Source organism: Podarcis melisellensis, assembly GCF_964234715.1.
Source record: "Podarcis melisellensis genome assembly, chromosome: 2".
Taxonomy (NCBI): domain Eukaryota; kingdom Metazoa; phylum Chordata; class Lepidosauria; order Squamata; family Lacertidae; genus Podarcis; species Podarcis melisellensis.
In genome coordinates, this window is record NC_138529.1 from 61159561 (window position 1) to 61183056 (window position 23496).

Consider the following 23496-nt stretch of genomic DNA (forward strand, 5'->3'; position numbering starts at 1 on the left):
ATGGGGATCTGCCTTGTATTGAATGAGACCATTGGTCTGTCAGGTTCAGTGTTTCCTACACTGGTTAGGGTTCCAGCGATTGTTCCCTCCCAGCCTTTTCCAGGAGATGTCAAGGATTGAGCTCTGCCACTGAGCTATGGTCCAGTGTCATGTTCCCCAAATATACCAAGATGACTCTGGGAAATCGTCAAAGTCAGACATGGAAGCAACAGTCCCAGCATCTTGCTTGATCCCCAGAAACAGGTATTGAGAGGCATAATCACTTGCTTCTGTATACAAAAAGACAAAAAGTCCTTTTAGCCACTGGCAAACCTCCTGCTCCAGGCATTTGTCCCCTCTTCACTTACTGCTTGACACAGCCTGCAATCTCCATCTGACTCCGAAGCAGAGCTGTGTGCCAAACAGCCAACCTGCTGCTGCTAGCCCTCCCTGGCAGCTCACTCTCATTCTGCCTCATTCTCTAGCTAGCTAATGTTAACAACATACTCGGTGCTGGTCCAGAGAGGGACAGAAAGATACAGAAAAAGGGAAGGTTTCTCCTGCTCACTTGCTGATCTATTTATCTGCATGGTCCTTCTGTCTTCCCTATTGTTGCAGAGAGAGGGAGAGGGAGAGGGAGAGGGAGGGAGAGAGAGGGGGGGGCAGAGAGCAAGAGCACATCTCTGGAACAAGTGGAAGAGCCAGAGTGCGAACAAGCGAACTGCAGGGAGGGAGAAGGAGTGCATAGCAACGCGACTCCACGATGAAGAACCAGGAGAACCATCCTCAGAAGGTAAGACGAGGAGGCAGCGAGCAGCTTGTACCGGAGGCACATAATTAGATGCCACAAAAGGGGAAAGTGTGTGTGTGTGTGTGTGTGTGTGTGTGTGTGTATCAGGGGAAGAGAGCTGTAACAGGTGCCTTTTTCTGGATGGCAAAACAATCCAAGCTCAGGATTGCACATCCCACAGTCCCTTTATCATTTCCCCAAGGTAAGGTTGGCAGGGGATGCTTCCTCTGGGACCCAGACCCTTCAGAGTAGCAGGTTGTCTGCTGCTAAAGGTGGAGAGAGACGACACCTTTTGCCCCTGGCAGGACCCCAGGAAGCAGCAGGTGGGGCAGGTGGGAGGCCGGGGGTGGCTGTCTGTATGTTATTGCACAGCCAGCTCTTCTCACTCTCTTTAATTAGCAAGCGGGGGGGGGGGGGGCTGTGCCTATACTTGAGTGCACCCGATTTTCACCAGCCAGCCTCATCACGCAGGTGTTTCTTTTTCCTCTGGAAGGCAGGTGTTTCCACCAGGGGATGATGTATGCTATATGGCTGGGGGTGGGATTTAGGTAAGGAAGAATTGGGTGGGGAGAGAGAGGATTGCAAGTCCCCTGTAGTGTTTGCATCAGTGTTTGTCCTCCCACTGCATCCTATGTGCAACAGGTGCTAAAAGGGAAAGAGCGCCCAGGAAGACAGGCTAGAGATGTTGACATCGGACATGCCTGGAGCAGGAAACCAGGGCAGGTCTATCAAGCCCCTCTTTGCTTCTTTCCATATCTGCTCCCTCTCGGCTTGCATCATCTGGCTGGCTCCTCCCTCTTTCCCCCTGGGAAGCCGCCTTCTGGCAGTGATTCTTTTCCCCTTTCCCCTCCCCACTTTTACATCACCCAGGCAGAATCTCTTACATAAGCATGCCAGTGTGGCATAGTGGTTAGAGTGCCAAGTAGGACCTGAAAGAGCAGGGTTCAAATCCTCACTCAGCCATGAAGGTCACTTGGGGCCAGTTACAACCTAACTTTACCTCATAGGGTTGCTGTGAGAATAAAATGGAGTGGGAGTGGAGGACCATGTGCTGTATGCCACCCTGGGATATGAATGTATTAATGTTTATTCATTTATTTATTTATTATCCTTCCCCACATCTCCCACTTCTGACTCCACTGTTGGCTGTTCCAAGACATTTTGCAGCAAATTAAGGTAGAGCAGTAAATAGCACCCAGTGCCCCCCACCCCAGTTCAAGGCCAGCCAAGTTATTTTGTCCCTTGAGGCAGAAAATCCCACACGACTCCAACCACCATTCAGAGTGTGCTGTCTGAGAAAGTTCACAAGATTTGCAGGGATAGGTAGTCTATAAGCAAAGCCATCCATCCTGTTTCTGACTGGTGCTAGCAGGGGTGGACTTTGGTAATATTTTGTAATATGACGTCATGTGTGAGGCCAACATTTGGCGCCCCAAAATGGCTCTTCTAAGTTTTGAGCCCCCTTGGCTCGGCACCACCCTAAATCTGGTGCTAGTGCTAGTCTTTGGACCAAAAGGCTCTCTCATCGCGGCAGGTAGCAGGCAAAGCAAATTTTTTAAAAAACAAGTTACAACCTCCAAGAAAACCCCCTAATTAAAATGCGCAATGAAACAATTTAATCAAAACGTTAGAATAAAAATCCACAGTCAAAATGCACAATAAAGCAATCCCATTAAGGCAGCAGCAGAAGATTCAAGTCAGGAGCTATGGGGAATACTTGCTTAAATGGGGATTTGCTATGATTTTGATGAAGCAGTGAGGCTTGTTTTGCTTTAGTGATTTTCAAGGTGGCTTCCTACCGTCTCCAGGTCTCCACCTCCCATCCAGGTCTCCACCTCCCATCCCAAATTTTGAGAGAAATGAAAAACAATTTGTTTCTGGGCTAGTGGTGCTGGATAAGTAGGTGAAAGTACCACCATTTCACCAAATAATGAGCCTTCACCAGCACAGAGTGGTGGAGATGCCATGCAGCCTCAACCAATTGATCTGAACACCTCTGAGAGGCATGAACTTATCTAATCCCCAGGACACTTACTCATGTCTGCTTTCCCCCAACTTTTGTGTGTGGCATGCACACTGATGGGGTTCAGACAATAATATCTCAGCAGCTTCAGAACAAGGCAAGGTATTAAACCAGCTTCAAACTGAAGTTTAATATCATAAGCAGCTGCTCTACAACAGAGCTAAGCCCTCTCTTTTACGCACATGTGCGCGCACACACACACCTCACATAAATGTAACTTAATGCTAAGGTCCCTCTTCTCTCTCCCTGTAATGTGTAGCTGAGGAAATGAAAGATACGGCATCATTACACTGTGCTAATGTAGAGTAAGGGGAGGCTACTACATATCACATCTGGTTCCAACCAGATCTGAAGTCAAGGTCTACAAAATGGGACACTCCCCAAAACTGTGGAGAAAAATATTCATTTTGAAGTGTTTCGGGGGGGGGGGTGTCTGTTGATTTCTCCAGCTGCCAGCTTGTGACTCAGATGAGGCACAGATGCATTTCTTAAAGTGAGGGATTTTCTCTCTCTCCTGTAACTCAGTGTTCTTGAGTATGATGTGGAACTGATGACCTAAATCAGTAAAATAAAGGCTTTTGTGGGGCTCTAAGAAATGTTTTTCATATTCCAAAAGGCAGTCTATCACATTTATCTGGTGTGTATTGGAATAATAATATTTGTCCTTTTTGCCTTTTTACCACAATAGTCACCATATACTTTATTTTTTTATATATGCAAAGCTAGCTTATCCATTGTTCCTTCATTTATCTGAACTATTCCCCACCCTCCCGCTCTGATTCGGCCCTTGTTTTTTCTACTCTGAACTATTTCTGTTTGAGGATGCCTTCATAGAATACCTAGCTGTCCAAAGGACAGGAGAAGGGAATGGCAGAAAGCTGTTAAAAATTTCCTGCTGAGGAAGCTGTGCTGGAGTCTCTCAGTCTCCCAGCAGAGTTTGGAATTATAGATTAACCACAATGCTTAAACTTTGCAGCCTGGGAAGAAAAGCTTCTTGCCTCAATTTGTTGTTCCAAGCGATGGTGTGTATGATTGAATTTTTTTTCTTCAGGAACAGAAGGCTGCCTAAGAAAAATGAAAAGCAAAGATGCTCAGAATGCCACCAGGATTCTAAAGAAAGCACCAGATTGTAGCATGGAGAGACAAACATGTCACTCCAAAGTATAGCAGTGATCACACTCAGTGGAAACTGGCCTTGGCCAAAAAATGGGGTAGGGTCTTTGTCAGAATAAACTTTAGGCTGATTCATATAACTTCAGTTGTGGGATAACCCTTCATTAACCCTTCCCGGTGCTCAATTTGTAGAAAGCCAGGTGCTAGAAACTGCTCTCAGGTATGAGACATATGTACTCTACATATGCTCAGAGGCATACTCTTTCTTCAGACATCACATGGCATAGTATATAGGTTCCAGGAATGAGCCATAGAGCTATGGCCTTCCAGGACAGAGATAGCCTGGCCACTGGTAACTTCCAGGCTGGATTACTGTAATGCGCACCATATGTGGCTGCCCTTGGCTCCAACTAGTGCAGAACACAACAGCCGTACTGTTGATGGGGGCATCTGGTCGAGAACCTGTGACACCATAGTTAAAACAGCTGCACTGGCTGCCCATCTGCTACAGAGCCAGGGTCAAGATCCTTGTATTAATTTACAAAGCCAGCCTGAACCACTTAGGTCCAGGGTACGTCAGGAATCACCTGAACTGTTATATCCCAGCTCAGTCACTGAGCTCATTGCAGGGGCATTGTTGGTCGTTCCTCAAATGTATGAGGCCTTCTTGATAACAACAAGAAATAAAGCCTTCCATGTCATTGGCTCAGTCCTGTGGAACACTCTGCCACTAGAGATTCAGCTGGTGAAAACTTTTCTATTTCGCTAGGCTTATGCAGTCAATTAAGAATACATCTTTCCACATCGGTTAATTGATTTCTGTTTTTAACTTTTTAATATGCTTTTTACTGTATTGTTTTGTGTATTTTTGTTGTAAGCCACCTTGATATATATATTTTTACAAAATAGCTGCATATAAATAAACAAATAGAGGGATCCCTGGCTAAAATTCAAGCTCTGTGGGCACCCTTCCCCTCTCCCATCTTAATGAAGTACATATTTGGCAAGCAAGTTCCCTTGAGTCCAAAAGTGTGTGCAAGTGACTATAAGCTGTGATGTGGACATTTTCACACAGTAATTTATGCATGTGGCTGGATATCACAATAAACACTAGTCCGTTAACTGCCTTCCTCATACTATGCCTCTGCTTTGCTTTGGGGCAGTTAAAAAAAAAAAGAGAGAGCCAAGTATTGTATAGGTTGATTCATTGCACCTGAGATACTGACACTGAGAAGAAAACAATAACCAAGGACTAAGCTTAGAGTCTTCTTACTCATAGTAGTCTCATAGATGATGAAGGGCATTTAGACAAAAGAGAGTATGGCAGGAGGCGGGTAGAAGGGAGAGATTAAGCAATCAAAGGTAAATAGTTTGGACCATAATGTGGGCTGAAAATGGGGTTTAAGAGAATCTATTAGAACTAACATTCTAAAGATTACTAATTAACATTGATTTCATGCCAAGCAGGTGCTAGAAAAAAACCCTAAAGGATTTTGACTTATTTAATGAACATGTTTCCTAAAACAAAGGCATTTATTTTTATTTTCAAAAAACCCTCCAAAAAAGAAGTGTTCTGGAAAGTGTAAGGTTTTATTTTATTCAGACAGCACAGAATGTAATATATATATGTATTTAGAAAAGTATTACAATGCCTGCTGAAGTGATTTTTTAAAATTTCAGCTATTTATATACTGCTTAATCACCGAAGTATAAAATGGTACCTCGGGTTACATACGCTTCAGGTTACATATGCTTCAGGTTACAGACTCCACTAACCCAGAAATATTACCTCGGGTTAAGAACTTTGCTTCAGGATGAGAACAGAAATCGTACAGCAGCTAGAGGCCCATTAGCTAAAGTGGTGCTTCAGGTTAAGAACAGTTTCAGGTTAAGAACAGACCTCCAGAATGAATTAAGTTCTTAACCCGAGGTACCACTGTATAAGTGATGTACATAAAGATTACAAAAGTAATTCCGTGGATAAAATCAGTTAAAATTGTTCGTAAAACAGAAAACTTCCTTAAAATTTACTGCTTTAAGTGCATACACACACGTATGCACACACAGACACTATTATTATATTAATAGAAAAAAGTCATAATAGTTTCCTTGTACACCTTACTCAGCTAAGCATTTTTAAAATACATTTGCCGCTTATTTTAAAGGCAATTTCCCACCCCAACTTGCTTTAGAACACAGATCTATTGCACCCAGCTAGTTTGTCCTACTTTCTCTGTGTGCTGCCCCACTCCTTTTTCTTACAAGGGAATGACTGCAAGATCTAATTGCTTCAGCAAAAATCCTGGAAAAATATAAGCCGTTACTGCAAGAGGTTTAGAAACTGGAGGTTTACATTGTGTAATGGTGAGACTTAGGATGTGTACACATGGATACCATTTACTCCAGCTTCAGTGCACTCCCACTACTGGAACAGTGAAACTGAGTACACAAGATATTGGCTGAAACCCACCTGTATCCTGCAGTTTCTTGAGAAATTCTCTTGTTCAATGCATTTCCCCTTAAACCACCTTCCTCCTGATTTGAAAATATAAGCTGTGGTTAAGCTGAGATATTGTACATCTGAGATAGCCATTGAACATGCACTGATGGTAGCCCATGTGCAGATGCCCTCTTCATCAAATAAGACAGGCATAGGCAAACTCGGCCCTCCAAATGTTTTGGGACTACAACTCCCATCATTCCTAGCTAACAGGAACAGTGGTCAGGGAAGACAGGAGTTGTAGTCCCAAGACATCTGGAGGGCCGAGTCTGCCTATGCCTGAAATAGGAGTTTGGTGCAGGGAAACCAAATCAGGTAATGGGCATGGGGTAAAGACATGGTTTGAAGCTCCACTGAAACTGAATTAGGTGATCATTCTGATCTGGTTGGGACTGCAATCTCCTGAATGATTGCGTAGACACTTTTGGAAGTTTCCTGGATCCTGCAATGCTCCTGGGTGCCCTCAGTGACCATAAGCGCTTTCCAGCATAATTGGCTGATGCACCAGTTGTGTTCCTAGCTGGAGAAGACCTGGCCAGTTCTTCAAGCCCCTGTTATGCCCAGTTTAGATCATTGTAGCATGTTCCATACATGGCTGGCTGCCTTTCCAAAGCACTTGAAAGCTTCAGTTGCTTCAAAATGCAGCTGCCTTGGTATGATGCTTTGTCATCCCAGTGATACTCCAGTTGTACCAACATGAATTTTGGTTCCAGGCTGAATTTGAAGTCTTAACCTTAAGGCCTTAAATGATCTGGAGCCAGCTTGATTTAAGGACTGCCTTCTTACTTTTGCTCATGCTCAAGCACTCTGTTCAACTGCCACTCTGTTGGTAGTCCTCCTGCTGCCTGAAATTGGGCAGGTGGTGACACAAGATGGCTTTTCCGATGGCGGAGCCTAGACTGTGGAATGACCTCCCCAGAAAGAGCCATATGGCTACCTCACTTGCTCACTTATCAGTGAGAAGCTTTTTAAAGGAAGCTTTCAGTTTGTATTATATTTTATCTTGTAGCTGCTTAACGTTGCTAATATATTTTAGATTTTAAAATGCTGTATTGTAAATCACTTTGACAGCCTTAGGGAGGATTAATGGCATATAAATGTGTTCAGTGAACAGATGAATGGCTATTATGGTGCCTGGAAAAATATACAGTACCATGAAGGGCATTTTTAGTAAATTTTCCCTGGTTATATTCATTTCTACAGATGTTGGCACTGTCCTGTCCATGTAGTTACTTTCTATTTTGATGTGTTAGGTCTAGATTATTATAAATGTAAGTGTGTATGTAAGAAAGCGAGTGCATGAACATGATAATGTACTTGTCCACATGAGTTACAGATATGTCATGTACATACATAGGCATCTTTTGCACTAAGATACATAGAAGTTTCTCTGGGTATCATGTTCATATATGTGCCATGAAGCCTTGGGCCAGTCACCATCTCTTAATCTAACCTTAGCAGAACCATGTACACCACCTTGAGATCCTTGGAAGACAGAGGTGGTATATAAATGTAATAAAGAAATAAAAATATATAATTGCATCCATGAGGTATGTATACGGATACACATGTTATTCACATGTGTGTGATATTAGCTTGCCCACGTACAGACATGTTTGTATGGCTGGGTCTGAGCAGAGATATGTGTGCATGTAAGTGCAAGAGCATGTAAACATATGGCAGGTAAATCTGTGCTTCATTATTTCGTCAACAACTAACACTTTCTTCACTTGTCTCCATGGAAACTGAACAAGAGGAGCATTGCTACAACTGTAGCCTATTGTAGGAGAGGAAAGGGCAGCTATTGGAGAGAAAAAGGAGAACCAGCGTTTAATTTGGGCCAGTGCTCACCGGTGCTCTGGCTGTTTTCAAGGAACATATGAATAATAAAGATCAAATAGTTCTCCTGAGTTTCGGCAAGCGAACCTTTCAATCGCTGCTGAGTAGCCAGAGCCTGTCTCCTCATGTCAAGGATTTTAAGGAAGAGCTTTCCAGTCAGAGTGTGTGGTTTGCATATAGGGTTGAGCCCCGTCGCCTCTCTTTTTATTAAATTAAGAACCAGGTGCAGGCAGCTTCTTGCGTTGGGAAAATATATTTGGAAGCCATGTCAAGGGAGGATCATTTTTAAGTCAGACTAGTTCAGCCAGTGTCTTAGCTAGGCAGACAGTTCTTAAATGAGGCAATGGAAGCCAGAGAGATGATGGGTTGCTGCTTTTTAACTTGGCAAACCAAAGAGGGTTTGTTGGGCCAGAGCTGAGGTAGCCAATATACTCATTGATGTTGTACACTCCAGGAGTTATGAGACTCCAATTCCCATCAGCCTCCGTAAACTAGAGGTCAGGGAAGATGGGAGTTGGAGTCCAACAACGTCTGAGGGCACTATGTTAGCTATCGCTGGCCCAAGGGTGTGATTCAGGTGCAATAGGGGCTAACATCATGCAAGCCGTGAGAGCAGGACTGGACATGGAGAAGTGGTGTAGCTCTATGCCAGAGCACAAGCTTTGCATGATGAGGATCTCAGATTCAATTGCTAGCATCTCCAAATACGGCTGGGGAAAACATCTGTTAGAACCAAACCTCCAGAGAGTGTAGTCAGTGTAGAGTAGACCATGTGGTGCTCTCCAGATGATGTTGGAGTCTACCTCCATCAACTCTAGCTGCCATGGCCAGTGATTAGGAAAGATGGGAATTGCAGTCCCAACAATAACCGGAGGTCACAAATGGGCTGGCTCTGTATAAAGCAACAGCTCCTGCTGTGGACTTCTGAGGCTGAGAAGATGGACTTCACTCAGCTCATGACAGATGCAAGTCTTTCCTTGCAGCTCCCATCAGCCCCAAGCAGTATGGGCAGCCATGATGAAAGCTACGGTCACTCAGTGGCAGATCTCTTGGTGTTTCAAATTTCAGGGGTACCCTGTGTGACGCCAAAATTCGGAGCCCCTCCACCTCTTAGGCTCCCCAGAGGGCACCCCTGAGGCACCATGCCCCATGCGACTGAACCGGTTGTGCTCCCCTAAGTTTGCTGTAGTCCAATAACATGGAGGCCCAAAGGTTGCCCACCCCTGTGTGTGAATATTACAGACATATACCACCATCTAGCTTCTATCAACCCTTTTCTTTAAAAATAATAATAATTTCCCCTTGCTCTCTGAAGTTTCCCTTGCATTTCTTTCTGTCTTCTTCCAACAACCTTGTCTTTAATTCCTCACTTCTTCCCCTTGTCAGCCAGTGATTCCAGACTTGCTAATGACTCCAAGCGATCAAGGAGATGGTGACCTGGAGATTGAGTACCCTGAAGACAGAGGGAATTGGACAGGCAAGCTGGATTTCCTTTTGTCCTGTATTGGATACTGTGTTGGACTGGGGAACGTCTGGAGGTTTCCTTACCGCGCTTACACAAATGGAGGAGGTAAGCCCTGGGCTTTTCTTACTAGGGCTTTTGTGGGCTCCTGCCACATCCTGTGCTGGAGGGTTGCATCTCTATATTGAAAACTGACAATAGAAAACTGGCGTCAGGTAGGAGGTGTGTGTGCATGCAACTCCCACAGTAGCAGCTGCAATGCAGGCATGGCCCAGAAGGACTCCCCAATGCTGCTGCTTTGCCTGTAGCCACAACCAACTTCAGGAAACACACCAAGCAGACACCTGATTTCCAGCATCAGCTTCAGCTTGGAGTCACATACGACTGTGCTAATCCCCTGGGTTGGATGTGCATTTGCTCTTGGCTGGTGTACAAGCACCCTGGGGACACTGCTGAGTTACTGTCTCTCTGCAGCTTGCAAGACACTGATCTGGTAGGTGGGAGCCTACACTGCCCACCCCAAATGACAGGCACACCTGCATCTCTGAAATGCAGGGTGGTGGTGGAGTGTTTCCCCCCCCCCAAAAAAAAAGACAGACACCAGGGACACAAGTGATATTGAAGTGGTATCTAAAGAATATCTGCCTAGGCTATGGTCCCTTTAATTTTTACAAAACCAAAATGGGGACAGGGTGATCACAACAAAAACTGCCAGAAAGTCGACATCTAAACATACAAAACTCAAATTCCTGTAGTTCACTCCAGCTCAGTGCTGGATGAAAAGGCACAGGTCCCAAGACTGTGTATCCTATTCATGGGTGCTAGTCCTCTGTGACCCATTTCCTATACCCCTATGGTGTCCTGGGATATACAACTAAGGACACATTTATCAAGGGGCTGGCTGCCATGCCATATGAACTGTTTACTCTTAAGCAGGCTTCAGCATGATGCCAGGCACCTCTGTCAAATGTCCTGTGTGTTTCCGAAAGCAACGCTGATGAATCAGTAGGAGGCATACATCCTTCTGAGTCAGTACATAGTGCAGCTTGCATGAATTCAGGATGTGAAAGGGCAGCACACTCCTGGAGATACCATCTTCTCTCCTGGGGAGAAAAGTAACAACAACAAGAAGATTCTAACCATTCACTGTAAATCTTTATCAGTGTTTTCCTTATGCCATAGGGGTGTCGGTCCCAGAAAGCTGACAGAATTCAGAGAAATAATTTGATTTTGCTTAGCTGAATCTTCTAGTTAGTGTTTGATGAATAGTGTCTTCAGATTGCTTTTCTAAGAATGGTGGGTGGAATTGTTTTTCTTTGACAAAATTGGCTGGCTTTCAGTAGAGTAGAAACTGAACCCTTTGAATCGACAGAAAATCTTGTGAATCTCAGACAGCTGCCAAAAATGCAAATTTGAAAATATGTGCCATGTAGATAGTCTTTGACGTTTTAGGTTTTTTCCCCCATTTTAATCCACTGATTAGGATACTATGGGGATTTAATTGAGTTCTTGGCTGAACCACAGTCATTCCAGTGATCTTGTCAAGTCATTTAGATTCAGCTTTCACCTTAAAGTCCTTGCTCTAAGTCCCTCAGATCATCTCAGTTTCCTATTACTGTACCTATTTCCTCATCTTTGTAACCATAGATGCTAAGGAATGATTCTTGACCTTCTGCAAGCAAAGCATGGGCTCTATCACTGAACTATGGTTCCATCACAAGCAAGTTATTATGATAGGGTGTACCTCCAATACTGGAGTCATAGCGTTCTCAGATGGCAACATGGGCATTTGCACATACATTTAAAGTAACTGGAAATCAAGGGAGCTATTGTAGACTTGGCGTTGCTCAGGCATGCAAGGTTTTTTTGCAGTATCCACACAATAACACCAAAATACCGTCCCGTTCTCCCCACTCTCATTCTCACTTAATCCACATTTACTGTTTCCAGTTTTTGTTTTAACCTATTGGGTTTTCCATAGAAATGTTCAATCTAGATTAAAGTTGCAGCCAGCACTGTAGATCCTACATTGAGCTGGTGTTGCATTAGATGACCTCCAAGATCTCTTTAGCACAATGAATCTATGCTACATAGGGAAGTTATATAACAAGGTGCTCACATTTAACTGTGCTCCTTGCCCAACATCCAGTCATGCCCCCTGTGCCTTGTGTCACAATTTTCTATCCTACAGGGGCATTCCTTGTTCCTTATTTCATCATGCTGGCGATCTGTGGGATTCCCATCTTCTTCATGGAGCTGTCGCTGGGCCAGTTCTCCAGCTTGGGGCCTCTTGCTGTTTGGAAGATAAGCCCTCTGTTTAAAGGTATGTGTGCATGCAAGGCAGTTCTCAGCTTCTCAGCTTCCTGTCCCCCTCTCTTCTGCTGAGAACTATAAAACCAGGATCTGTTGTGTCAGTAGCAAAAAGGCATAGTAGCAGCTGTTGCCACTGTCTCCGCTCATCATGGAGCAAACTTAGAACATAGGAGTCTATGGGTGTGAATGGATGGTACACAAAGGGATCAGTAAAGCTGAATGGTGAGAGGCAAAGAGAAGGCAGCCTCTCTCTCTCTCTCTCTCTCTTGTTGTTTCAGAGTTTTAATGGTCCAGTCTCAAGCTCCGAGTTGCATAAGAAACAACCCCAATGAGGCCAGTGTTTTCACATGGCTTGTGTGCTTTTAAATGCAACAGGGTACACTAGAGAAGGTGACAAATGTGACAGCCAAGATGAAAATTACTGGTGTGGAGAGTTATGAATGGATAGGGATGCTTGAGGAATCAGTCCCTTGCAAATTCCAGTACAGGCAGACACAATCCACACCTCCCAGATGAATGTGCAGATTGGAATGCAGCTATCCCTTGGGATTTCATATTTTTCAAATTCTGCAAAAGCGCATATAGAAATGTGTAGTTTGAGACAAAATATATTTAGGGTGCTTCCAGACTGGTGTTTACAATGGTAACTCGGGTTACAGACGCTTCAGGTTACAGACTCCGCTAACTCAGAAATATTACCTTGGGTTAAAAACTTTGCTTCAGGATGAGAACAGAAATCATGCTCCGCCGGCGCAGTTGCAGCAGGAGGCCCCATTAGCTAAAGTGGTACCTCAGGTTAAGAACAGTTTCAGGTTAAGAACAGACCTCCAGAACGAATTAAGTTCTTAACCCGAGGTACCACTGTGGTGTGGTGTTGGTGTGTCTCACGTATACAGGTTTTTTGCAGTATCCAGCCTGTATTCCTCCCCCCTCCCCTGGCATGGCATTTAATCCAGATTTACCCTTTCCAGGAAGAAGAGGTAAAACAAGCACCTGTTTGCAATATCTTAATAACCTACTTGCATATTAACTCCCCTCCTCAAAATCTGGAAGCAACCTTAGCAATGCATAGAGGTAGCCACCAACTGGATGGCTTCAAAAGAGGATTAGACAAATTCAAGAAGGGCATTGCTATTAGCCACAGTGGCTATGTACTGCCTCCCCGTAGGAGGCAGTATGCCTCTGAATACTAATTGCAGGAAACTGCAGGAGGGGAGAGCTCTGTTGTGCTCCACTCCTGCTTGCAAGATTCTATCTAGGATGTGGCCTAGATAGCAGAGCTATTTTCACGTACTTATGTAATTTGTGAGAAAATGTGTCTAAATGTAAATTTTAGTTTGGATTTCTTTTTTTAAATGTAGATTAATTCAGAAATAGGGCAAAATGGATTTATGAATGTAGACATGCAAAACTGACACGGACCAGGAATAGGCTGGTTCTTCCATCCTCTGTACATAATCATGTAACCAAAGCAAATGAAGCTTTCTTCTCCAGTGGTCAAGTGCCAGCCTATGTGGTTATGGCTGACTCAGATTTTCTGGCATGGAAATGTTCACTATGAACAGTGCAGCATATAAGCAGCACCCAAGGAGCTGTTTGAGTCTTGTTGCCGTTATGTTAATCTGTCTTCCATTTTTGTTCCCTTTTCAGGTGTTGGCATGGCCACAATCCTGATTGTCTGCTTGGTGGCCATTTACTATAACATGATCATCGCCTACGTTCTCTTCTACCTCTTTGCCTCGCTGACAAAAAACTTGCCCTGGCAGTACTGCGGCAACTGGTGGAACACAGACCTGTGCCTGGACCACCACATCATGCGCACGGGGAATGGCGGTGTCCCCTTCAACATCTCTAACACTGTCAGCCCAAGTGAGGAATACTGGAGGCAAGTACAATAGGCCAGGGAATGTTTAGGTGACCACTGACGACCATATTGGACCTGATTGACAACTGCACACTCTAAATCAGGGATCCCCAGCCCTTTTGGGGCCCTTGGCCCAATCCAGTTTATGTTCCTAAATTAGGTGGTTTTCTATGGCAGATTTGCCCTCCCTTGTACTAAGAGAGACATGATGCTCCTGTCCATTAACCGCCTCCCTTTTGTCCTAGTCGTTATGTCCTGCACATCCAGGAGAGCTCGGGGATTGGCGATCCTGGGAGGATCCGCTGGAATCTATGCCTGTGTCTTCTGCTCGCCTGGGTCATTGTGTACCTATGTATCTTAAAGGGAGTCAAATCCTCTGGCAAGGTAAAGTATGAATCGGCAGCAAGCACTAGTGTGTTTGAAGCAATGCTTGTTCTGGAATTATTAGCTAAACTCAATGGTTAGCCTCTTCCCCTCCATTGCATTCGCAGTGGCCCAGCCAGTAACCCTCTATACGCTGTGGCTTAATGTGTATGAATGGGGGGGGGGGTGTTTGGCTTTACATGTGGACATTCCCCACACATTTTAGAATTTGCTGTCAAGGTTCTAAATTGTATGGGGAGCTCTGCAAGTAAAGCAGCCTCCCAGCTGCAGATGCTCAGCCCTCTGATGCATGGAGGGAGACAGGACAGGCTACAGGAGACCTAACAGAGCTGGTGGGGCCAACAAGTACAGCTCCAGTCTCCTCCCTCACACAATTGGTATCATTATCTGACAATAACCATGTGTACCCCCATCCAGCTGCACTAGGAGGAATGTCTTGATGGTAAGAGCAAACTCAAGTCAATTTGCAAGAGGGGTGGTGGGCTGGACAATCATCTCTTGGGGATGCTCTAACTCTAAATTTCTTGCAACATGCAGAGGATTTATTTATTTATTACATTTATATTCCTCCATTCCTCCAAGGAACTCAAGGAGCCATACACAATTTTCTCTTTCTCTATATTATCCTCACATAACTCTTATTAGATACGTTAGGCTGAGATTTGGTGACTGGCCCAAGGTCACCCAGTGAGCTCTATGGCTGAGTGGCAATATGAACCCTAGTCTCTCAGGTCCTAGTCCAACACTCCAATACACCACAATGGTTGGACATTATGGGTACATGACAACCACTCATGCATAATCTGTGGAACACTGCAAGACTTCTACAGAGCTGTCCTGTAGACAGCCACCATCTCCACATTTTCTTATGCATACTGAAATGAACCATTGCAGCTTCAATCAAATACCTTTATCTTCTTGCAGGTTGTATATTTCACAGCTACCTTTCCTTACCTCATCCTGATCATGCTCCTGATTCGAGGTGTGACCCTGGAAGGAGCCTGGTTAGGAATCAAGTTCTATCTCACGCCACAGTTTGACCTGCTACTGTCTCCCAAGGTGAGGTTTATGCCATGTGATTTCACTGTAGAGTGGAGCTTAATTACATAGACCTGCCCTTTCAGCTGCCACACACAAGTGCTCGCCATGTTCAGAGCAGATGTGTGCAGCAGGGGGCTCCTCAAGCTTGGCGGGATGCACAAGGAAGGAAAAGGCTTTCCTTTTAGAAGAATGTTTATGGGGGGGGGATAGGACAATCAGGTTTTAATTGGACCCCACATGTAAGTAGGACAGCCCTTGCAAAAATAAAATTGAAAAGCAAGTGACATTCCAATGCTATGTAAGAATAGCATTTTAGATCTGTCCATGCAAAATATACATTATGAGACCAGAGCAGCATACTATATTAAATGTGTTGCTGCTACCATAAACAGCAGTTGTGTATTTTAGCACCTCCCCCTATAAAATCAAAGACAACTTACCCATTTCCAGCCCCCTTGTTTCCATCAGCATCACTCACTTCCCTCATATGAAACATTTATATGAAAATATAAAGTGGCTCATATATATATACTGAGCCTCATTTCTCATTTTAGCCCATTGTTCCCTATTTTGACTAGCAACTGCTCTCCAGATCCTGCTCCTAAACCTGTAAGTGGAGATGCCAAAGACTGAATGCAGGCTCTTCTGTGTACACAGCATGTGCTGGACCACTGAGCCAGGGCCCCTTCCCATGCATTAACTTGTCTGAGATCTACTAGGTGTATTGCACACACTCTATAGAAATGCACTTAGGTGGGTCCAATCGAAACACAGAGTTCTCCTGTGCATTAGAGGAAAAAGCAAAAGTATAACATGTGTTTACTGCCTTTACTTCTGCTATAAAGTGCAAAGTAGAAATTAGCATGCATCCTTCATGAGGAGATGTACAGAAACACTTTAGGATCATTTAACTTCATTAATGAATAAGTGCAGACACTGACAGATTATTATAATTTATTAAAATTGTATACATTGGCAGATGTGCTTTGGCAAAGTTCTTCCTTAATGTTTTGTTGTTATGAAAGGTTAGGTAAAGGTAAAGGACCCCTGGACAGTTACGTCTAGTTGAATTCAACTATGGGGTGCGGCGCTCATTTCCACTTTCAGGCTGAGGGAGCCGGTGTTTGTCCGCAGACAGCTTTCTGGGTCATGTGGCCAGCCTGACTAAACTGCTTCTGGCGCAACGGGACACTGTGACGGAAGCCAGAGAGCACGGAAATGCTGTTTACCTTCCCACTGCAGCAGTACCTATGCTTTCGAAGCTGGTATGCTTTCAAGCTGGTTAGATCATCCTTAGAAAAAGCTTCACTGTGCAGATGAATGGACTGTTTTGTCACTCAAAGCAGACTTTTCCTTTACCTCTTGTTTTCAAACACTGTTTCAGGTGTGGATTGAAGCAGCTTTACAGATCTTCTACTCTCTTGGGGTAGGATTTGGGGGACTTCTCACCTTTGCATCATATAACACCTTCCACCAGAACATTTACAGGTACATGTTTTCAGTGTAACATGGCATGGAGATGGAACATACAGAGGTGGTTGCTCATCCATGTCATCATGGATGTTAGGAACACTCCATTATCCCTGAATGGAGGCTGTATAGAGTAGCAGGTGAATGTTGGATGTGGCAAGAGGAAGGAGACAAAACGTAACTACCAGAAAACAAGTGGGAACGTACAATGGAAACGAACATAGACTAAATCAGTCAACCTTTTCCCTGGCTCCCCACCATCCCTCTAATGGATGCTTTGTGACAATGAAGGCAAAGGATGAGATTCACCCAACAAGCCCTGCCCCATCAGAGAAAGCTCTGTGCAAAGATTTCCACTTACACAATGGGGCCTCCCACCTTTTCCTTCCCCTACACCCCCCAAAATTGGCTTGGGAGATGTTGGGAGATCCCCAACAACAGCATGGGGCAGGGAGGAGAGAGGGAATTGTTCTGGTTCTGCTGGAATGTTTGTGCAGAAGGAAGGTTTATTGTGGCACAACCACACAGAATTCCAGCTCATCATGGAATTCAAATAAAATCAGCATAAAGATCCCATGAGAACTCTGTTTCTGCTCTTTACCCTCAGCAAAACATATGCTCCTTCATATTTCTATAGGTGACATATCTCTCGATATTTCCATGTAAACCCAAAGCACAGCAGAGTAGCATTTTCTAAGATATGAACCCCCAACTTAGATCCCAATAGATGGCAAGTATGGCAGCTAATTTGGTTGTGGTGTCATCCTTTCCTTCCTCTTGCCTTCCAACTCAGTACAGTACATCAGGGATGGAACCCTCTGGCTCAGGGTCCAAATGTGGCCCTTCAATCCTCTCTGTCTGGCCCCAGGGACTCTTCACAGACCACACACTGTCCTGAGCCGCACCTCTTCCCAGCTGTGCTCTGCAATCTCCTTACGTCTTTTTGCCTGCCTGGAATGTGTCCTTGAACTCTAATCATTCTTCTTGCTTGGTAGTGGTGGTGGTGGTGGTGTGTGTGTGTGTGTGTGTGTGTGTGTATACATGTGCATGCAGAAAGTAGCCTACTGTTCACAGGTGGCATTCACACTGCCCACTTTTAGTCCTGCTTACTGCTAACATGTGACTGCCAGAATGTGACCCTTGAGCTGAAAATGGCTCCCCACCACTGCTGTGGGGTCTCAAATGGCCAGTTCATGATGCTAGAGACTGCTGATCCAGTTCTTGTATTTTTTATTCTGTAGGGATACGTTTATAGTTACTGTGGGCAATGCTATCACCAGTATCTTGGCTGGCTTTGCCATCTTCTCTGTTTTGGGCTACATGTCCCAAGAACTTGACGTCCCCGTTCAGGAAGTTGCCAAAGCAGGTAAGGCCTGAACATTCCTTCCCTCCATCTTCTGTGCAAGTGTGTGTATTATCCACCAGGTCTTCCAAGCATTACATGTCTGCATGCAACATAATGAAATTGGCTTGCTTTCTGAGGCTGCAGGACATCGTGAACAGAACATCCTCCTTTTACATTTTAAATTTTTGGCTTCCTTATTTTGAGGGGAGCTAAGAATATTCTTTTTTATAAACACACACATAAAACACACACACAGAGTGGAATTGCTGCATAATTTCCCTCTGGGTGTACAGCTATTCTGGGAAAATTAGAGTATTGTGACCATTTTCTAATTATGCTCTAGGTAGTTTCCCCTTTATGGTCTATATTGCTCCTCTAGGAATCAGCTCTGTTGCTTTAACCCTTCCCTTTCTAAAAAAACATTGTTTTTATGTCATTTTTTTTTCTTCCTTCCCACACTAAATTACAGCACACAAGGTGAGGTAGGGTGTAACTGCAACTGTGATAATGGTGAGAGAAAGGGACTATTTAACTCCTTCCACAGTAAAATTACACATACCCTCCAATATCTGGGGCTGCTCACTTTGCTAGCAGTTGTTAGAAATCTGAAAGCGGAGTTAGTGTTCCACTTCCAGCTTAAATCAGAACGGCAACAATTGGCTTCTGCTAGATCATCCATGTCTTGAAGCATCCTAAGTTGTGATTTAGGGTATCAACAACTTATTTCCTGAGCCTTGGCTTTCAAAAAATACGATCCAGAAACCAAGTAGTACTTCAGGGACTGGAAACCGTTTCCAGTTGGGAAACACTGCTCTGTGCCAACTCTAGACTGTTTCTGTGACATTTCTCCTTTCCTGACATCTCTTGCTGTAAGTTGCCCTTATGTCTACAGCCATGAAACTTGACTCTCTCTCAGTAATATCTTCTTGCCTGTAGCTGTATAATCCCACTTGTGATTCTTCTCCTCCTTTGCCCGTCTTCTAGGTCCCGGCTTGGCATTCGTGGTGTATCCACAAGCCATGACAATGCTTCCTCTTTCTCCTTTCTGGTCTTTCCTTTTTTTCTTCATGCTGTTGACTCTTGGCCTGGACAGTCAGGTAAGAGTGTACTCTGCTGTGAGGAAGGACTTGAACTATATGCCCTCAAGTGAATGGTGCTTATGGCTTATAGTACAAGAGAGCATCTGTTATTATCTGTGTGCAGTTTGCCTTTCTAGAGACCATTGTTACTGCGGTGACAGATGAGTTCCCATATTACCTGCGGCCAAAGAAGGCTTTTTTCTCAGGCGTCGTTTGTATTGTGATGTTCCTGATGGGGCTCATCCTCACAACAGAGGTAAGCAAAATGGACAGTCCAAGACTGCAGCAGCCAGACCTTTCTGTTGATCATTTAAGTTGAGGATTTACAGGGGCAATTGATGTGTTCTCCCACTTTCCTCTCTCTGTGCCCTCCCTAAATGTTCTAGGGGTTCCCCAAACCCTTTGGAGCAGATTTGGGGAGGGCATAGGGACACACAGGGAAACAAGAGGGGAATGTCCTGTTGTGCAATCAGAAATCCTTGTGCTGACAGGACTCAGTAGAATTCCACCTGTAATTTGAGCTGTGATTCAGAAAGCAAATCATAGTGTTTTCTGTGCCCTGATAGAATGAGCCCATGAAATTCCTAGAGTGATTTCTTTGGTATGTGACACCCCCAGTTCATACTTCCTAAATATTCAGGTTATTAAAATGCTGGTGCTGGCCTGTAGAACAGGATGTTTTGACACAAGTAAACTCACAGAGTTGACAATCCCATGTCTTGATAGAGGCTTTGACCATTCACTGCTTCTTTTCTCTAGGGCGGGATGTATTGGCTGGTGCTGCTGGATGACTATAGCGCTGGGTTTGGACTCATGGTAGTGGTCATTACCACCTGCTTAGTGGTGACACGTGTCTATGGTAAGACAAGATACACTGATAGTGTAGACATTCAATTCTGAATTGCTGAGTATGTGTTGAGATTTTTAAAGTGACATTGATAAATACAAAGAGATATACGCTGGCTTTTGTGGGGTAAGTAAGACTGCCAATAAGATCTGCAACATCTCAAGATGCATGTGGCAGTGGTTAAAATGATAACTTAGAATTGTACCACCCCTGGCTTTCATACTGCACCAAGGGTGGTGGTGGTGGTGGTGGTTGTTGTTACTACAACTAAAAGTTCCAAACCACTAATATATAATAAATGCAAAAAATACAGTACATATAAATAAGTTTTAACATTTTAAAAACAATGTATTCTGCAGAATACATTTGTACTATTGTTTGTTTTGTGGGTAAGTCACACATCTTTATGTACCATTAAAAATTGCTTCTCTGGAAGTCAGTTGAACTGTGTTCGATGGAGTTTACTCCCAGATAGCCTTAGACTGCCATCCTTTGCATTATTACTTGGGGACAAGCCACATTAACCATAGTGGGGCTTACTTCTGAGTGAACTTGCATGGGGTTGTGCCGTTAATGATTTAGTGGAAAACAGCTGATTTAATATCCCATTTCTTACACATCATTTTGTTCTCTGCAGGCATGAAGAGATTCTGTCGTGACATTCATATGATGCTGGGTTTCAAGCCAGGGATATACTTCAAAGCCTGTTGGTTGTTCCTGTCTCCAGTGACAATGATGGTAAATATGCTCCAATATCCACAGCTGGACAATACCCTCATCAAAACCATCTAAAATGTCACAAGAGAGTGGGAAGCTTCTCAAATGGAAAGTACAGACTGATTAAAGGCTTGACCACATTTCTGCTTGCCCTGTACCTAGAAAGAACACGTCCAAATGGTTTTCCGCTTGTCCTGCACGTTCTAGGCATGGGTCTGAGCACTTTTGTATTTGCCCCGCTGCTATGTGGAACAAATAGTGCTAGTGCTATGTGGAACAAATAGCAATCTGCAGAAAACCTGATTGCCATTTGTTCTGATTCAGCGCTGCAGATTTTGGCGGAGGTATGGATAAACCTTCAGTCTCTGCCAGGTGGTAGTTTTGAATCATTTCCCCCAGCTCATCTCATTCTCCCCTGGTCTGTTAGCGGGGTCTTGTCCTACACCTCCTGAGATTAAAAGTTCATTTGTAGGACAGCACTCCCTACAGCTGACTCAAAATGGAAGGGGAAATGCCTCGTGCAATTCTATGATGACACCCTTTGTTTCAGGCTCTGCTGGTGTACAGCATCATCAAGTATGAACCATCAGAGTATAATGGATCCTATCGTTTTCCATTCTGGGCTGAGATCCTGGGCATTCTGATGGGAATCATCTCCTGCCTGATGATCCCCACGGGGATGGTTTTTGCTGTGCTCCAGGAGGAAGGAACACTCTGGCAGGTAAGCAGCTTCTGGGGTCATTTTCTTTGTTTTCTCATACCCTCCAACATTTCCCTGATGAAAACAGGGATGTCATCAGGAAAAGCGGGACATTCTGGGATCAAATCAGAAACCAGGACAGTTTCTGTAAATCCAGGACTGTCCCTGGAAAATAGGGATAATAATAATATAATAATAAATTATTATTTATACCCCACCCATCTGGCTGGGTTTCCTCAGCCACTCTGGGCAGCTCCCAAGAAAATATTAAAACACAGTAATCCATCAGACATTAAAAGCTTCCCTAAACAGGGCTGCCTTCAGATGTCTTCTAAAAGTCTGGTAGTTGTTGTTCTCTTTGACATCTGGTGGGACGGCATTCCACAGGGTGGGCGCCATTACCGAGAAGGCCCTCTGCCTCGTTCCCTGTAACTTGGCTTTTTGCAGTGAGGAAACCGCCAGAAGGCCCTCGGTGCTGGACCTCAGTGTCCAGGTAGAACAATGGGGATGGAGACGCTCCTTCAGGGACACTTGGAGAGTCTGTTTTCTCATGGGATCTTTGTTTTTGCACCTTTTAGGTCTACTTTATATGACCATTGTGGCTACAAGGAGAAGATTGGAAGCTTTCTCTTTTGTTTTAACTAGCCTCAGTTTAATGCTTTGTCTAAACAGAGTTGGTCATACCATTAGGTACAGTGAATGAGGATGCAATCATTCCCCTCTGCTAGAGGACAACTGGTTGTCAGTTTCATTTTGTTTAGCCATTTAAAAAGAATGTGTGGAGAAAGCAAAGGAACATTCCTTGCCATCCAATCTTCAAAAAATTGACTTTCCAGAGATACTCTAAATACCAACACCCCCACCCACTTTCTATCTTCATTTGAATTACTTCGTTTAAATAGCTTTTAATAATGTCAAGTTTCTATATTGCTGGGACAGAGGTTGCCATCTAGTGGTGTTTATGTGCATTGCATAAACTTGAAATATTTTCAAACATAGAACCAATATGAAGATCTGTAGAAAAATAGCAGAGCCTTGCACTTCTGCTTTGCAGAAAAGAACATGATATTGCTGCTAATCTCAGACTATATTGAATATTTGCTGGGCATTGCTGAACAGTCAGGGCACCCTGTGAAGTTGACAGAACTGTCTGCCTCCACAGGTGCTGATAACTTCTTTGTAGTTAAAAAGTTAACACTAACAGTGAACAAAGACCAGTGCTCTGTGTTCATTAACCTTACTGGCTGTGCAAACACTAATCATTGTTTGGGTTTACTTCATTGGCAATGCCTTGGGAGCTTTGGAGATGATCTTCCATGCTCTTTCACAGAAATGCTTTGGACAGTATCATCACAATTTTGGACTCCCAAAGATGGACATTCTTTTGGATGTCCATCATGGTACCTCCTGTAATTGTTTGTCCTTCTACCTACAGAGAATCCAGCAAGCTAGCAGGCCAACCCTGGACTGGGGTCCATCCCTGGAGGAGAACAGAACTGGCATGTATGTGGCTACTCTGGCAGGCAGCCAGTCACCTAAACCTTTGATGGTCCATATGAGGAAATATGGAGGAATAACCAGCTACGAGAATATAGCCTTTCAGGTAGATAAAGAGATTGAAGAGGATGAAGAAGAGTCCATGATGTGAATGAAGCGGCAGCCTCCCAGCTCACACCCCCCCCAATGTGGGGGAAGATGGAGGGAACGCAAGGAAGCAGACCACTGAACTTTTGCACAAAGTTGCACTTTGGCACTTCCAGATGCATTTAGCATCTCATTGCAGTGAACTCAGCATAACTCTGCTGAGAATCTCAGTGTTGTTGAGGTTTCTGTTTGATGTGGAGAGGTGTGCAATGAATCTGTGTCTTGCTGCTCTAATGTCTAGGACAGGTCACTTGGATCCACTCATGTTTTCACTTCCTCACCGAAGCAGTGATGAATTCCTCAGGGTCAGCGCCTAGCATCCCATAAACTATCTTCTTCCTATCTAATCTATCTCCCCACCCCCTTGATAGTCACCTAGCTATTCG

At 44.2% G+C, this 23496-nt stretch overlaps 1 protein-coding gene across 1 annotated transcript; it reads left to right on the plus strand.

Annotated features, from left to right (window-relative positions):
• The first annotated feature begins 370 nt into the window (after positions 1-370).
• SLC6A7 (solute carrier family 6 member 7) lies at positions 371-23496 on the plus strand. Its single transcript, XM_081896909.1, has 14 exons — positions 371-772; positions 9631-9814; positions 11898-12029; positions 13670-13904; positions 14129-14267; positions 15192-15326; positions 16693-16796; positions 18020-18144; positions 19108-19220; positions 19327-19458; positions 19962-20061; positions 20687-20787; positions 21317-21487; positions 22902-23496. Exons 1-14 carry the CDS (start codon positions 743-745, stop codon positions 23112-23114), a joined length of 1914 nt encoding a protein of 637 aa, XP_081753035.1. The 5' UTR covers positions 371-742; the 3' UTR covers positions 23115-23496.

What these genes read in the sequence shown, in the direction of transcription:
- SLC6A7 (XM_081896909.1), top strand. Translation starts at nt 743, where the DNA reads ATGAAGAACCAGGAGAACCATCCTCAGAAG. An exon ending in CGCTTACACAAATGGAGGAG is followed by an intron (nt 9,815 to 11,897) that starts GTAAGCCCTGGG and finishes TCTATCCTACAG; the next exon opens with GGGCATTCCTTGTTCCTTAT. An exon ending in TGTCTCCAGTGACAATGATG is followed by an intron (nt 20,788 to 21,316) that starts GTAAATATGCTC and finishes CCTTTGTTTCAG; the next exon opens with GCTCTGCTGGTGTACAGCAT.